General features: G+C 32.3%; 1 protein-coding gene across 6 annotated transcripts in view; it reads left to right on the forward strand.

The window, feature by feature from the left end:
- LOC123012005 (hemicentin-1-like) overlaps positions 1-18,678 on the forward strand; it is a 182,806-nt gene that overhangs the window by 88,212 nt on the left and 75,916 nt on the right. For all 6 annotated transcript variants that reach the window (XR_006413180.1, XR_006413181.1, XR_006413182.1 and 3 more), the window contains one exon: positions 2,510-2,645. Coding sequence is in view for 3 of the 6 variants with exons in the window: in XM_044409749.1 (XP_044265684.1) it covers positions 2,510-2,645 (136 nt within the window). In the remaining 3 variants the exon portion in view is untranslated. The remainder of the gene's footprint in view (positions 1-2,509; positions 2,646-18,678) is intronic.

Below are 18,678 nucleotides of genomic sequence, written 5' to 3' on the forward strand. Positions count from 1 at the left end.
AAGGTTTAAACTTTGTTTATATTGCATTTTTTGACAATTTTGACAATTTTTTAGACGCCAAAGTGAAGGTTTCATCTTTGTTATCTCAAAAACTATAAACATTTAAATAAACCAAGTTTTGTTATTTTGACTTTTTCTGAGCTCTACTACCACTGTTAAAATATTTGCACATACTTTTAAATCACCCGGTATTCCAAATAAACCGGAGCAAAATTATTGAATTTTTGTCCACTCGAAAGGTTTTTTTACTGTGATTTAAAATTCTTGAAAACTTCTTTAAATTTCTCAAAAACTCTTGAAATTGCCATAATGTGTGTTATTCTAAAATACAAGCAATCGATACATCACTCTGTATTTTTTTATTACTTTTTACCTTTATTTATATTGGTTTTGAGAAGTCTCAATTGTTCATTTTGATATATTGGGTAAACAGTAGTTTGAAACTTTTTATCGAATTTAAAACTTCATAATCTGATTAAAACTCGGGTTATTTTTGCGTTATTTTGCATTGTTTTGTGGCTGTGGATGTAGCAGAATGGAATCAATAGCGCTTCGCCAGTCGTAGGTAACGGAATTAGAATATTACGAGTTGAAATCAGGCAGTGCAAGTTATGGATTTTCATTTCCTCTCAGTTGATTCGGTTTTTACTTTCCATGCTCTTCTCATGGGAAATTAACTGAATGCTAAAGTTGGTGCGCTAATAACGCCTCGAAACCCTTGATTTGTGCGATTACCAAAATCTTAAATAATTATTATTAATTCAGAGGCGAATGCTCAACTCCTAATTCCACGTTATACCTGAACTTTGATAACGTAAATTGTAATAGTTGGAGACTTATTGAACTGATTTATCGAGCTATTAACACATTATTCATAAGTGTACCTAATACGATTGATATAAAATGTCCGAATGGCACGCTTTAGTTTCTATTAATAACCCAAGAGACGAGTATTTGTGCCTTTGCTATTTATAGACGTTATCAATCAAATTGAGTTTGTGTACGACGCGATATTTAGCTCCCAGCTATAAGATACCGCCTGATGAAATACCGTAGTTAGATTTTATGAATATGAATTTGATATTGCAGAGAGAAACTACAAACTAAATTGAAACACCAGATAGCTATATTTTATATCACGTGATAAATTTAAACTTGTCCAAAATTAATTAACACTTTTTTTTCCAAATTGTCGTCTTTTTCTCAGCTTTCATTTAAATTTTGTCTTTGGGAAGACAACAAATAGGCAATAAAATTAGCTCAAGGGAGCTTGAGCGCTACTTATCACATCTGTCACCTAGTGATAAACTCGATTTTAATTATCCAATAGGTAAGAAAATAACAAAACTCTTAAGCTAACACGCCAAAGCGATTTGTTTCAAAGCCTCCAAGACTCGTTGTAGTGCTAACTATAACAGCACGTAATTAAGGATAACGCCAGAAGGTAAAATCAAACCATCTTGTTTTTCGCTCTAGAAACTTCTAAAATAATCGTAGTAATATTTGGAGCATCTGTAGTGCTTACTCGTAAAATTGAATTTTTCCACTGACTTCTTGTATATCAACTAACTTATGATTTACATAGGTAGATCATAATCATAATATCACCACCTTGCTGTCGAATTCTTCTCTTTATGCCGGGGGATATCACCACAAGTATCGCTTTTGTATAACTGTAGAATGATTGAATGTATGACATGATGGACTTTTATTCACATCCTTGATGCGCTCGGCCTAGTTTTACAAATATGACGTCGTATGGGCCCAACTGATAATTACATTTGTTTGCTGGAAAAATCAGTTAAAACTTTTTCGTTTCTGACAGCGGGATCACGCACAATCCGACATGTTTGAAACATTTCTGATAGAAATTGGAATAAAATAAGCAAGCGGAAACGGTTATTAATGACTAAAACTTTTTTAAATTAGTTTGAATGATTAAAATAACTAAAACAAAAAAAAATGGGTATAACACGGAAAACTACTTTCAGCATTTGCATAAAGATACACGGCGAATACACTTAATTTAAATGTAGAATAAGCAAATAATGCAAAAATCAGAAAACAACAATTTGAATACGTAATTGGCGCTAATTAATTAGCCAGCCCAAATGGATGTGTACAGCTCGTTTCAGATGTGCGTGTAGATTATACGTAAACTCGTTTAGTAACGATCGGTTTAATACATCCGAACTGATGAATTTATATCTGTTAAGGTTTACAAGGCTTTAGTGATTTGGTGATGTTAGTGTGCACGAAAATTCAGCATAATAGCCGCTCATTAATAAGTTTAATTCATACAGCTTGCAAACATTCGTTATTTCAAAAAAGTTATTGTAACTAATTATCACTTCACACACAAAAACATAATTACTATTAAACTCAAAGGCACACTAATTGATTTTGGGCATTTGAATATTTTATTTGAGTGTAGACAATCCGTACAGCTAAATATTTAATTGACTGTATCTTTGTCCCTTGCTGTATTTATCGTAAATTCTTGTTTCAGTGGTCGTGACTCAAGACATGGAAGCTGTCGAAGGCAAAAGTGTTAGTTTACCATGTGATGTGACGCCACCGAATAATCATGATAAAGTATACATGGTCTTCTGGTTCCAGCAGGGTTCAGGGTATCCTATATACAGGTGAGTGAAAAATGTGTAAAATCAGCGGTTTATGATAAAGCTTATAATTTAATATAATTTAATGTAGGTATGTATGTTAGTACAATATGTTTCTGATAGATTACGTTTTGGTTGTTGATAGATATTGCCCGTGGTTCAATGTAGATAACCATCAAAATAATTATTATAATAGCGGTTGATGGAAAGATTTTATTCATTTTGTAGTGGAACGTTTGACAAAGTGATGCCACATTATTACAGTCATTGATGTCATGTAAAATTTGAATTTCTGTTTGGTAGCTACTACGTTCAAATTACTGTTACTGATATTGATTTTGTGGCGTATTGAAAATACTTTTATGATATCAACCCACCAGAACATTTCTATTTGCATAAGCAAAAATAGCGCAACTGTTTTAAAATTTATTTTTAAACTCATTTCAAGATAAATTTATGAAGGGGTTTGTGCAAATGAGCAGCGAACACTTTGTCTATTTACGCTTGCATTTGCGGCTCGTTTATGAGAAAGTAGGTACTATGGATTTGGTCAAATATTTGCTTACATACAAAGTCGAGTGTATTAACAAGAACAGCCCCATAAAGCAAAAGTGAAATAAATCAGTTCGTAACAAAGTGGCAACATTATTCAATTCTCATTACTCGTCAGTCTCGGTAATTATGATAAGAGTAACTGTGCCAGTTTTATGCATCTAGCCGCGTTTGTTATTATCTTTTATTAAGACAAATGTGTTTCATAAAAAGTTACGATCAATTAAAATTCAGGCCAACACATATTGCTTCGATAACAATATACCATTAAACTAAAGTCTGCACGAACAACCCTCTAAATTAAACTATCAAGTCTTGTTAACCATTTTTTCCCGAGTTTTATTGTGTATTTCTGTAAGTACTTTTCATATATGCCATGACTTTTTTATTATCTTTACATTCAATTTTCGGCTAATTAATTAATGTGCTGTAGGGCTTTTATGACTCCGCATTTTGGTTATCAATCCAAAAGCAGAAAGGTTTTCAACTTTCGTGACTACAGCAACATTTTTTATTGCTGTTAAAAACAAAATAAAACCACGATGAAGATTAGCTTTTTCGCATTCAGTGGAGAGAAATGTGTTGTAAATTCTCTAGAGGTCAGACTTTCCAACAGTTTATACAGGCTATTCATTTATCGGCGATTTTGATATATTAGTTTGCTCTTTAAAGGTCAATATATGCACTATTTAGCATTTTTTCTCGGTGCAGTATTTGTTTTTAAAGCTTTGAAATATAAATTTAAAAACATGAACTGTAGCCTTATAGTTGATGAAAAATAACGTATCTGAATTGTAAAACAGCGTTAACTCCCTGGCTATCTAGAAACAGTAGCTTGATTTTTACAGGCGGTGTTGGCTTTTGGGAGAAAAATAAATTATTGCTGCCAGAATAACAATTTTAGAAGAAGACAGTATTTTACACTAAACTACATCTAACTCTTTAATTGTCACTTGTATACACGACAAAAAAATTTTTCTTTGACAGTTAGATACGCTCATTTATTCCCTTTCTGAAAATGTTTCAAAAAGTAGGAGGTGCCATTTAAAATTCTAAAGTAGGGGTGGCTAGCGACTAGGGGATGAAACCTAAAACGTATTTAATGTTGGTTTTAAACTCTCCCATCACAACCCAAATCGACATATTTTTTATTTAAATAAAATTGAGTTCAATCAAAGACTACTAGGACTAAAAATTTCAAAAATTAAACCACCCCTAACTGAAAAACAAATCGACAAAAAAATTTCTTTGGCATTTAGGGACGCTGATTTTTTCTCTTTCCGAAAACGTTCTAAAAAGTAGGGGGTGCCATTTAAAATTTTAAAGTAGGGGTGGCTAGCGACTAAGGGGATGAAACTTAAAATGTAACTAATGTTGGTTTTCAACTTCTCCCTCGAGATCCTAATCGACCTGTTTTTGCTTGAAAATCCATTTACTCAATGTCAAAAGTTATTGAGACTGAATCCTTTTGAAATGAAAGCCCTGTATAATACTTAATTAGAATTATGTTTATATTGCTTATTTTAATTTTTGGGAAGTAAGATTGTGACGCAAAAAGGATATTGATAGAAAAATCAATCACGTAACATGATTTGCTACCCTTTGGGTATAAATATTCTATTATTAAGTAGTTGCGTGTTGAATTCATTGCGTTTATTTGCCATTGTTGTAATAACATCAATATTGAATCAAGTCTTAAGTGAATATAAAATCTATTTATGCCTTAAATTAAAATCTAAATAAGACCAGAAAGTGCGGGAGATGGTTTGTTAAATGGAATGTGTTTATACTTATTCTATGTTTTATCTGAATAATAATTTTTACAATGGGAATTAACAACGTCGTCGACTACAGACGCTCTTAAGAGATTTTTGTAAACGATTTTCATGATTAGGCCGTTTCCGGCCGTATTCCGACGAAGAATGTTCTAGCTTGAATTTTTATAGAGTTTTTTTCTAATTTTTCTTTTCTAATTCTTTTAGGGGCTGGAAAAACTGTATTTAATTGATTTTATACTATTTGCTTCTTGTTTTTTTTATTTTGTTAAACTGGTTTTCTGTTCGTGCCGTAAGAACGCAATAATTTTTAAAATATACAGTGCGTCCCCGGATAGGTGAAACGACTCTTGTAAAAAACCAAAAAAATTTCATTTTTTGAGATTTCAAGATTAATTTATAACATAATTTTAATTTTGAAAAATCAATTATGTCTTGGATATTAAAAAAAAAAATTTTTTTCTTGGTAATTGCTTTTTGTTAGCAGATACGTCAAAAAATTATTTTGTAGTAATAATTTAAATATGAGTTTATTTTTATTTGTAATACAAGAACTATTAAAAATAAAATTCTTTGATTTGCGAAATACAGCGTGATCATTTAGGACTGTTTAAGTTGGCAACAGATGTGAAAGTATTTTTGTTAATAATTTGTTTGATAAATACTTGACGTACAACCTCTCAAGATTTTTAAATTGTTGTTAATCAGAAGCATACTCCAGTGGTTTCTTTTAAAAATTAAAGTAAAGTCAGGATTGCCAACAGATTTATTTATTTTTGATCACTTTGTAGTAAACATAAAAGAAAAATGAAAAATCATAGTTGGCTGATGATTTTGAAATTTGGTATACGGGCCTAGATATAGATTCTGAACTACTTTTCTTAATAACTTTTTGTCGTATTTGCCATACAAAAGGCACAGTAAAATAGGTTTTATGAAACTTTCTAACGCACACTTTAAAAGTAAAATTATGTTAGAAATGAGTCTTTAACCAAGCATAGCTGAACTCCAAAAAATGAAAATTTAAATCTAGATTTTTTTATTTTTTACATGAGTCGTTTCAGTTATTCAGGGACACTCTGTAGCCATGTTGTAGTGTTTGAAGACGGCGATTTCCACTATCCATCAATTTGCCGTTTTGCATTATCAAGCGGATCTCGCGTCTTCAATTTCCGCTTTTATTTATGAATTTTCCGGCAAACTGTCGTCTCGGCTTGTCGTGCATGTATGAGTTTAATCGCGGTAGCACGCTAAGCAATTTCCACGTGTCTGTTTGGTTGTATTATGAAATCGCGTAGCGTGTAATGGTCTGGTAGAGATGATACCCGTACCTATTTCAGCAAACACGTAGAGACGATCGTCGGTACCAACTAAGTGTTTATAGGTCTCTGAGGGGCAGAAATACACTCTCTTATATCAAATAGATACGCTATTATCTTTAGCAGTATTATGAACCTGCAGTGAGCAAAAAGTCGGCTTCATTTTCCATGCACTGGCTGCAACGCTATTTTAAGTTTTGTGCTGGGGCGGTATTTGTCTTCGCCAGACAGGTTTGTGAGTTTGTTGGTGTTGTTGCAAATATCAAGTGGCAGGACAGGTTTTCTGTGACAAATTTACATGAAAGCTAGAATAATCTAAAAGGGAAATGAATATATAATTTGACAAGAAATTCAAAACTTTTTGGAGGAAAAATCTTTAATTATAGTAACTGTATAACATTTTTTTATACCTATCACAATCGGTTTTAGATTGTTTTAATAATGCAAGTTTCTCAAGTTGTGAAATTATTAAAATTGCCAACTTCACCAACAGCAGTGGATATACAAGAAAAAACTCAATCTAATGCAAAAGTTCTGGCACGTTTTCATGGCAAAGTAAGTAGGCGTGTATCGCACTCTAATTTATATTTATTTTAGTTTTAATGGCAAAAGTCTTAGGCTGACTTCTAAAAACTTCATGAGAAAACAAAGCTGACACCGACTGAGTTATTCTTTTGAGTTTTGTTTCACGTATAAAAGAAAATGTTTGCTTGGTAAAAAGCTCAAATTTCCAGATACCACAACTGAGAAAATTGAATTCTATTCTTTCCAAAAATCTTTAAAAGATTTTATAAAGTGTTGAATTTGAAATATAATCTCTCAAACTGTCTCTGCGTTATTCATCAACTTGTCGCTTGCAAATTTGCATGCTAAACAATGATAAAATTGCAAATTTTGAAACACTTAAACCGCGGCGTTTGTTGCAATTTTCTTGAGCATACTTTGTTAAAGCACAGTGTTTGCTCAACGATAATTTTTATAAACCATTGAGTATCTGCAATATGTGAATTTTTTTATCACGTCTTGCAATTTTTTTATAGGATCCAATTACGAAATAGTCAAGTGAAACAAATCTGGGTTTTTGGATTGTCGTCTCTCGTCTCGCATTTATTTAGGTTTTCGCATGAATTCTGGAGATTCCTGTAACTACAGACAACTGTCGCGCTCGGAATTTTTCTCTTGGTATTTCATTTCACGTAATAGATGTGGCAAAAGAAATAACCCCATTGTTGTCTTGGAATCTACAACCTATGTTGGTGTGTTTCACGTGCCAACATTACAGTAATTAAATCTCTTTTAACTGTCCATTACTGCACCCTGTCCATAAACAAAGTCACACTGACCATCGGAATCGTCGACTTTAACCACCCATTAAAACGTAACACGAATCCAATTCTTAAGTGAAAACTCGTTACCAGCTCATTAAGCTGCAGCTTTGGCTCAAGTCTTTGTTATGTTGGAGGGCAAAGCGCAAGTTGTAATTCTGTAGGGCTTTTCAGCGAGCTCACGTCGCGTTTTCAAGAAAGCACAGTTCTGACTTCATATGCGGCAGAATTTCACTCTATTTCCGGTTAGTTCCGCGCTGCCGCAAACCGAGAGATGATCTGGGGCCATATACACAGTTGCTTTTATTGTACGTATTGTCTGAAAAATGGTATTTTGCTGAAAGGCAGTTTTACGAAAATTCGCGACTTTGAGACATGATTAAACCTATTATAAACTGGAATGCTGTAGATCCACGAATGGAACATTAGGAGCAATAAAGAAAAAACGAAATATTGGCGAATGAAAATGATCGTCACTTACACGAATACAAGAATTGCTCGGAGCTCCACGAAACAGTTGGCAGTTGGTCAAATGATAAGAATTGCCGGTTTTATTGTGTCAAATAAATATAAATTAATGGGGTCACAAAAAAACAGACATTTTGTTTAAAAAAAAAGAAACTTTTGTTTGAAGTAATTTTAATGAAGTGGATGTTTACAGGAGTTAGTTTGAACGGTAGAAAAGGCTTATTTACAAAATGAAGAAAAATCTGAAATAACGTAATCAAAAAACTGTGACCTGGAAATTAATTAAAATTATCAGAAAACAAAATCGGTGATGCTAAGCTATAAATATTTGCTTCGCTATAATTAACTGAACTTTCCTAAGGCAAAAAAGTAAAAGATTAATTAAAGTCGACAAACATTATTTTGTGTTTTCAGAAAGCGCAGCCAGGAAATTTTACAATCTCCATCTTGAAGCAAAATATTTTAATGAAACCGTAATCATTATTCACTTAGAAGATGAAAATAACAATGGCTTGCAAACCTCTATTTTAATTAAAAACGCATCACATCGTCAAACTGTTTTTTAGTTATGCAATAAATTTCATTGGTCGATAAAAAATGATATTGCTTAAAGCACGCTTTTTCAGGGATTATGGATTAATGTTATTTTTATTCTCTGCCAATGAAGCTATCTCTGTGTGCTTTTCGCTGCTTCAATTTTAAAAGAGAGAGAGTTGCACTCCGAAAACGGACTGAAATAAAAGCCAATGTTAACCCAGCTGCTTTTTCTCACGAGTAATGCTAATGTTTTCGCAACCCCTTTAGCGATATTTTAAGCTTTACTGGATAATATTAAAAGTTTATTTAACATTTATATTCTTCGTAAAGTAGATTTTAACACCTGATTTAATGCACTTTATTCGTTGCCGAAGTCTGTCAAGAATTTGTCCAGTCGCTGAGATTTTTGATTATTTAAATGGCAATTTATTCAGTGTATCATCGCTCGAGATTTTCGTGTCCACTTCATGAATCATAAATGCTCTATCAGACGCACTTCTTATGGAATCTTCATAAAACTCGATGTAGGTCAGTAGTTATATTTTCTTACTGATCTATAATACGTAGCGTATGATACGTTCGAATGAGGGCAAATTCGAGAAATTTACTTCATTACGAAGTATAAATATGCAGCTCACATAAAACCGAGCTTTTTACTCGTAAATAATGCAGTTGACGATCGGGCTTAGAATGGAATATATGAAAGTAAAACCTTGGGAAGAGTAATTCCGTTTTGGTACGTATAGTTATGATCTGGGCCCACCTTGCTTATCCTATGAATAATATATCGCGCTATCTAATTATGAGAATGCGTCTCGGAAATTTCGGTTTCATTCTTGAAGGCTCGGTACATTGTCGTAAAGTTGCTCCAAGTCGAACTTTGCTGCATGCACGAATAGGAAATAAATTGGAAATCTTAGCTCATGTTTTCTATTTTGTATCGAGGGTGCGATATTTTATTCATCGAGTAAAATGCACTTTGGTATTTTTGTGTTGGAGTAACATTAAACGAGTTAGAGTTTTCTTCGTGAGCATTTTCCCCGCTTCATTTATTCCGTCGAGGGAGAAATTTGAAAAATTTTGCTTATACATACACCATCAACGGCACCATATAAAACATGATCAAGCGTAACTTTGATGTCTGAAATAAAACACCTTACCCCTAAAAACCCTCGTCTTATATGCATAGGAACGCTAACCCAATCAAATTTAAATTTAATACTTAATAAAAAAATACACTTGCTTTGTGAGTCATCCCGCACTGATATACTCTCTAAGACGGAGGCTCCAACGCTTCTGACATCAATGCGGTTATTGGACAGTAAAATTTTGAATTTATGACGTTGTCAGCACTGCCGGTATATGTGTTTTATAAGGGGTGTTTCCGCTTTCTAATCCCAGATAATGCAGTAGACATGAAGATCAGATTAAACCTGATCGTAAATGTCGACGCTGAGATGAATTCTGCTTACTCATGACTTAAAAATTAAAAGTGGGGCATATGAGCGGAAGAAATGACGCTTTTAGATTAAATATAAAAACGTCTCGCTGGAATGTTAATGTTGCACATTTCAGTGTTAGCATCAGCACAGAAATTTTAACCTAGCGTCATAATGATTGTTAGCATCTCCGATCGACATTCGTTAGCGAATCAGCGTATAATTGGCGACAAATCCAGCGTTTATTTAGTTATGTATTACCCTGTCATTTCAGATTGATTTGACAATAAATTGTATAGGTGTTCATCCGATTGCCAAGGAAATTATACAGTCGAAGAGGTGCATACGTCACTGTAACTCTATCCGGATAATTGGAAGCCGCGACTCACATAGTTGTCATTAAATCCTCTTTGGGCAATTAGCCAAATTTAGATATTGGGCGGTGTTTGTGAGTCTTCATTTATGTGTTATTTCATTAATACATAAACAGGGATGAGGTTTATTATCATATAATAGATGGCTGTACGGGTTTATGCACCTGCTCCACAACCTCAGTCTTAATTGTGGCCAGGAGTATCGATCTGATTATATCGCGTTTCTAATTCTAATTGAATTCCGAAATTAATCATTCGAGAAAAACCTAATAGCAAGCCTTTGCTGGGAACGAGCGGAATTTGTTTGCTGCCAAACAGCTTTGATAACATTCCACTATTAATTTGGACAGACAAACGTGAAATTTCTAAACCGAAACGACAAACAAGAAATCACTCGATTTTTTCCAAAAGCAAAATAAAAATTATCGGAACATATCAGCAATCGCGACCCTTTATTACGTTTTACGAGCCGTTGTAAAAACACTGTACTTTACGATGATGGAAAAACTATTAAGCAAGGGTTTGCGGTGCTTTCAAACGATATTAAATCTTGCACTGGTTAATGGAAAAGCAGAAATGTAGATATAAAAAGTTTGCATGAAGTGCTCTAATTAGAATTTTACCTGTCATCTCTAGGCACAAATGCCTGCGTTTGATGTGTGTTTTAAATTACTGCATCAGCTAGAAAATCATGCTTTCTCGTTTAATTAAATAATTGCCATCTCTAAATTAAAAAATAAAAAGAATTATGGGTTTGTTATTGTGGCGGCAAAGCACCATTAGCACGGCTAATGTTTTGCGCCAAATTAACATTAGCCTTTTTTAAAAAGAACATTTATTTAATGACTTTAGAACAATGCGTTTTTAGATAACGCTAAGCCAAATTTGTGTTATAAATTGCATTAGTTAATTTTGTGAATATATCAGTTTCAGTCAGAATTATGAGGAGACGCGGATGCAGCTTACAATAGTATCACAAAATTAAATAATGAAATTCGATTCGGAGATAATTATGTGGTTCTTGTTTTCCAATTTGTTAAAGCCAATCTATTCTAATTCTTTTAATTGTTGTTGCTTGCAATATTAGACTCTAATTTTAATTCAAATTGTGCAACACCTGCGGCTGTAATGTATCAAATTTGGTGTTTTTTATGTGTCTGATTTGAGAAAAATGCATTAGCCTCCCATCATCACATAATTACTAACCAGACCCTAATGTTTGGGTAAACTAAAATATAGAAGCACGCAAACACCTGTGAACGCGAAACTCATTACATGGGACTTTATAGGACAGTTATTTGAGTACAACCCGCTTATTCGGGTCCTAAAGAACGGCTTCCATTCCTCGTGAACGTTCGTCGTTTATGGAGATTCCTTCGCTTTAGTTAGTTCGTAGGCTGTCCCGGTCTTATTCTCTAAATTAAAGACTGTGAGTGTAACACACTGCATTCCAGCTGAATGTAATGAGTGGCACCCAATTCTCCACAGACGTGTTTAACACTTAATATCGAAAACAATTCAGGTGACACTCAAACTAACTCTAATGGCCAAGAGATGAAAGAAGTGCCTTTTAAATTAATTACCTGTTATTAGGATGTACTTAGTTATAATAGTTTGAGACCGACCACCCAAAGTCAATAATAACTTTGATAATTACAAGAGAATTAAAATTAACGTAATTTGCGTTAGTCTCGTCCTTAACCGAGAACACTAAGTGTCTAATTGCAATAGTTGGTAAGAATTATTGCAGGACTTAGAGAGACACTGTTTCAAGTGGCTGAGTTTGTCGTTTTTGTTTTCTGACTCTACCATTTTAAAGAAATACTTAAATAAAACTTCATAGTCTTCATGTCTTGAAAAATTTAGTAGCTTGCTAAAATGTATCTCCCGGCAATATCTCTTTTATCTTTAAACTAAAAACAGAAATCTTTTTCCACTTTACAATTTATAGCATTCATTATTGCACACGTCAGACATGTTTCTTTTTATATTATCTCAAGTGGTTTGAACTTAAATAATTAAAATACCACAATAGCTAATTTCCTGCAAACACAGGTCGATGGTCGACTAACTACAAAGTAGTAAACACCACACTAAACCCACAGTATTACTAAACATATGCCTTTTCCCATATGCCACTTGCATCACATACAAAGCCGTGCGCCATCAAATAAGTATACAAACGAGACCATTTGCACAAAATAATTACCTACATATTGCATTAATATTTTTTACGATAGGAATCAACACTGATTCTTCAATTTGATACAGTTCCCAGTCACTAGGTTTAATTAAATAAATTAATGATTGTTTTGAGCTTACACTTTTGGCTTCAATTTAAATATTTGATTTAAAAATGTTTAACATAAAACTATAGAGGATGTAACTCGTGGGTAAATTCATTTAAGTTAAAACTGATTATTTAAAAAAAAATCTTGAACGTCGATTTTGTTTTTTAGAAATATGCTGAAATCGGCGAATCTAGCTGATTTAATGTTTAACTGATCAATGAGCATATAACAATGTTACTCCAGATCTTTTGTCTCATCTCAACGTATTTTTCTGTCAATGTAAAGTCAAATTGGTTCGATGTTCAGTGAGTAATAGAAACGCTCTTTTCGCATATCACGTGCTAATTATGCATTTGTCCAGTTGGTTGCACTATCAACGGAAAACCGAATTTTCTTTAGAATGAAACAGGTTTTGCTCTTTTCAATTTAGTTGTTAATTTGTCATGTGTCGCATTCAAATATTTTTTTTGCAATGCCAAACATAAATGCTGAGAGCATCAAATGCAAATCAAGATATGAGTACTTAGGTGAAAGCCCAATAAATAATAAACATAAAAATCTTATTTTGTCGAAAAATAATTAGTTTTAATTTAGATGAAATTATCAACAAGGTTTGTTACACCCTATATAACATTACAATGTTAAACTCAACATGATGAAAGATATGAAAGATACTTTTAGATTGAGGATAAAATGCGTCTTACAATAAAATTGAAATGCTTTTGTATTGTTTAAACTAAAAAACGTTTAGAAACAAGTTTTATTTAATTTTTTTAAATTTGTGACAGTGTATAAACCTGACGTACTCTATATTAAAACTAGTCTTTTATTATTTTGTGTGAATGCATTTTGGTGGAAGCACCGAGAGAGTTTTTTAAAACAATGTAGTACATAACTGAAATTAGGCCAGAATTAGGTGGTTTAAGCTGTTTATTTATACAACACAAGTAGAAAAGCTCGTGTAGCATTTCTCCGCTAAAATAACAGGATTTCAATTTATTTCCAAACAAAAACTTTGGTCTTGTGTAAAAACATCTAAAATAAAATAAAACGGCGGCCTCTCTTTCAACTCACACAAATCCTGCAAAGCGCATACATATTTAAACCGGGATAGTTGTTGCGGAACTGAAAGAACAGTTGGCACATAAGCAAGAAGAGATCTGTCAGTCGGTTCGCGATGACACCAGTGTGAAAACTCACACCGGCTGCATTTATAATTTAAACCGTGTTTGTACGTTTTTTTGTCAAAAAATTTACCGAGAAGCGTCTTTGAGAGAGTGACTGTAACGTCTCCCCAGTACAACGTTAAGCGATAATCGTCTTTCTAAGTTTAATAATACATCATCGAGTTAGCCGTGTGTGGTAGTTTTGGGCTAAGTAGGATGTCATAAATGAACACCTTTACAAATCCCCAAAATGGTGAGTTAATCTTTCTCTGAACTAATCCACAAACCCACACGTTGGTCACAAGCCACAAGTCTGTACACTCGCCATATCTGCTTTCACTTTGAATGCTTAATTGCGGTTTATTAAGAAAATGATTGTGTTATAGTTTGCTCTAAACCAAAGATGTGAAGAGCAAATTTGGGTTAATTTTATTTTGAATATTCACTGTGTGTAAACAATAGTGTGTTAAAAAACAAGTGTACGTAATGGCGTACAATTTTTCTATTGAGCGTTTCTAAAGCGCGGATTAAAACATATGGTTTTGAAGTAACTTGTTAAAAATTCCGTGGCGCTGCGGTCCACTAAAACTTAATAAAACATTTATTAGATTGCAGTAAAAGGACACGAAGAGTGTACTTCGTTTCCTATTGGCTATTTACCACCCCTTTCTTCACTACAATAGGCTAGCACTATTTTGCCATGTATTTCAAAACCCTTGAACTAGAAAAAATAAGTTGAAGATTACGCTTATACCAGTTACGGCTTTCAGCTGTCACATGAAACAATAAATTTTCGAATATTTAATACTAGACAATGGATCTTACTTGAGTTGTTTGTAATTAGTTCATTACATGTACATTTAATATCAATGTTTCAAAATAAAAAGTTGTTTTTGATTTTTATTATGGACGTAACAAACGTGCAGCTCCTAAATAAAGTATCTATTTTTTTCTCGCTTGGCTCTTGCGGCAAATTATTCTTCTTGTAAAAAAAGATATACGTTACTAACTTGTTACATAATTAACTATTTCCTTCTTTGTATCTAAAATATCGTCTCTTACAGGTTTTATTTTCTGTTTTTTGGCTCTCTTAACACTAATTTTTATTGCCCAAATCGGTAGAGTCATCAATTTCGAATAAAAAACGCAAAGCATTAAAATGGACCGTTTTAAAGATATTTTAATTTAAAGTGAGGACTTCACAACATTAAAAGCAAAAAGTATGAATTTTGAAAGAATGATGTTTTTGGCAACTCATGGCCCTGGTCACACAAATCGCTCTCAACTTTGACATTCTTGTGAATTTTCATAAATTAAATGCTACGAGATCCATTTGGATTTATTGTGAGTTATGTTTGGTGTCTGGAGTAAACTTTTTTATTAAACATTTTTGATTTCGTGATGTGTGTGACCATGGTCATTTGTTGCCATGGATATCATTTATTCAAAATTTATACTTTTTGCTTCCAGTGTTGTGCAGTTTTCACTTTAAATTAAACTATCTTTTAAACGATGCATTTTAGGGGTATTAAAGGTTATTAATTTCTTATTCGAAATTGATTATCTATTTTATCGATTAAAGCAATAAAAGTTAGTGCTAAGGAAGCAAAAAACAGAAAAATACAGAAAATGCGATTTGTAACTGCAACAACCGGAAATTGAGTAGAGGTATCCGGTTTTCGTGATTACCAGTTTAAAAGATATGTTCTCGCAAGTTATTGTGCCAAATTTTATAATATTTAGTCAAATGGTTCCGCAGTTATTTCCATACCCAAATTTTGAAGGCCGTAAAATTCTTATCTGTAGTGATAGGATACGAATTTTTATTTAAAGTAACCTCATTTTATAAGTCAACTTTGAGGTTCAAATATTGCTTCATATTTATGAATAACCCTGTATTATAAAATACAAGATTTAACGAAAAAATGGAGACAAAGGGTAACCTAAGATTCCCTAGGTCAAAACAAAGTGATTTAACCCAATCATCTCTATACAAATTTGCACCGTTTAAATATTAGAAGACGCCAAAGTTTAAAAATTATTTTCGTTTTTCTTTAATAACATTTTAATGAACAAATTGATTTTTATAAAATGTGGTACAGGCAATTGATTTTTTTTTATTATATTATTATTGTAAATTACTTACTTATTAACAACTTGACGCATTTTAAGCCATATTTTTGTTATACGTAAAAGTGGCATAATTCTCGTTTTATTCAAACGGTACAGTGTTTTTAAACAATTTTAGTAGGTATCTTATAAAAGTTTTGTATCGGCTTAGGTTTTCGATTAAAAAAATAATTTAAAGAGATCTGTTAAAATTTTGAACATTGGCTTTTTGTTATTACTGCTTTTAAAATTGTATTATTTTTTTTAGGTTTTTAGGTCTCTATGTATGTTTGTCAGTTATCAATATTGTAATCAATTATTAATATAAATAAAGAAATCGTAATTTTATTATTGGCTTCTCTATAACTTTTAAACGGCTCAACTTGATATAGCGGTACATTGGGTTAAATTGCTTAATTTTGACCTGGAAAATCTCAGGTTACTTTTTGTCCCCATCTTTTTGTTACACCCTGTATAGTTTAATTAGTCAAATACGTTTTTACTTATCTCTTCAGTAATTTTTAACCACACGAAATTTTCGTTTGTCTGATTATACCTACCGCACTTTGACTTCGTAGGTTTATATCTAGGTAACAATGCAGAAGATGCAATTTTGGCAAACGCTTCAATTGTATTCATATTTACAAAGTTTTTTACAAACTTATGCGAAGAAATTAATAGTTTGTAAAATATTGACGTTGTTGCTATTTGGTAATTAAAGTTCGCACAACTTCTTATTTTCAGCCGCGAAAGTTTTAATTTAGTTTTGTCAAATAAAATATGGATACGATTGGGGAAAAAGGAAAAATTTAATACAAGCTTTTTTCATCGGCCCGGAGGCTTTTAAAGGCCTCGGCTAAAAGGACATTTTTGAAATTTAAGGCATGCTGTACGGTTAAATAACACAAAAAATTTTTCAGAGGCTCCGAATAAAACTACTTTATGATAAATGAAGTTTACTAATACCAAGAGAAGAGACTGCACTCATTTGTTTATTCAGTATTCAAAAATAAAAACTTCTTTTGGCAGGATTTTGGCAACGATATACTGTAGTGAAACTATTAAACGCATAAACTCATCATATCTACTGAAAGTTGCCAATTCTATATACAGTATGTCCCCGGATTGGGTTTACAAGGGAAAAAAAAATTATCTTTAATTTTACGCCAAAACTGGAAAGGAAAAACATTTTTTGCTTTATCTGAAACGAGCAAATCTGTAATTAAAACTTTATTATTCTAACTCAGTAGAAAGAGAAGTTAATTTTTCTTTTGATTTTGGACTTAGAATAATTTTTCTCTGCTTTTTAAGTGCTATCACATTGGCGGTTTTATTGTTTTGACAATGATATCACTTTGACAAATGAGTTACGCAAGTTAAATAACAAAAATGTACGAGTGGTTCTCCTAGATAGGACTTAAAAAGCAGAGAAAAATCATGAGAAAAACTAACTTTTCTTTTTACTGAATCAGAATAATGAAGTACAGATTCGCTCGTTTCAGGTGAAACAAAAAATGTTTTTCCTTTGGAGTTTTGGAATTAAATTAAAGATAAAAATTTTTTTCGTCTTGTAAACCCAATCCAGGGACATACATATAAATTAAACGAAAAACTGTTTTCGGCCAAAAAGTGTTGTTCATTATTTGTGTGTTCGGTATTTTGCAGGTTTTAGTTTTATTGAAGCCTTCAAGTTTGCTTTATACTTCAATATTAAAACATTACGTTAAAATTAAAATGTAAATAACTATTACAATTACTGTCCAGCTAAAGCAGAGGGCAGGACCGGATTGCGGCGATGGTCAAATTATTAATCCTTGACCAGAAGGGTCTCAAAAAAGGTGACGACCGGATTGCGGCCGTGAATGTCAGGTAGCAGGATTATCTTATAATTTCTCCCGCTGCGTCTTGGATGGTTGTATGCACTAATCCGTAATCTTAATAAAATTTAGATAAAATAAGTTTAATTTTGCTATTAATAAATATTTTATTTTCTTACACTATACGTACAAAGTGATCCACTAATTTTTTAAAGTTTATAATTGGAGTTCGCTTTTGATTAACAATAATTCACCAATCTTGAGGGATTGTACGTCAAGTATTTGTCAAGAAAAACCGTATACAGTTGCAGTGTTTCAAGTTATTACCAAAAATACTTTCAAATCTGTTACCAACAAACTGAGCATTTCTGGATCAGTTCGTATATGTATGCAAAAATCTTGTACAAAATTTTTATACAAAAATAATTTCTTAACAACAACAAAGCATAGTCTGGTAATATCATTGTTTAAGTAATGTTGTATGAAACTGTCAACCCCCGTTGATTTATTTTATTTATTTTATTATAAGAGATACGAGGTCGGTTAAATTAGGGCATTTTTATGCTGAACAATAATCTGAAAGAAAATTTAATGTATCATTATTAGTTTTTGAATTATTAGAAAAAAAACGGATTTTTGTAATTTTCGTTTTTATTTTTTCAAGCAAAAACTAAAAGACTTAGACGGGTTTAACTAATTAACTTGTTAGTTAAAATTGTTGGCATTTTTTCCAAAGCACTCTTCGCAAAAACGCTTTTTCTTAATTTTGATCAGCATGTAAAATTTGATCATATCGTATGACACATCGTTGTAATCAGGAACAAAAAGACTTTTTAAAAATACAGAAATCAAATTTGGCGTCTCTAAGAAAATCCAAAATTTCAA

Source organism: Tribolium madens, unplaced genomic scaffold (assembly GCF_015345945.1).
Source record: "Tribolium madens isolate multiple individuals breed KSU strain unplaced genomic scaffold, Tmad_KSU_1.1 Scaffold_91;HRSCAF=231;Tcas5.2_LG7, whole genome shotgun sequence".
NCBI lineage: Eukaryota > Metazoa > Arthropoda > Insecta > Coleoptera > Tenebrionidae > Tribolium > Tribolium madens.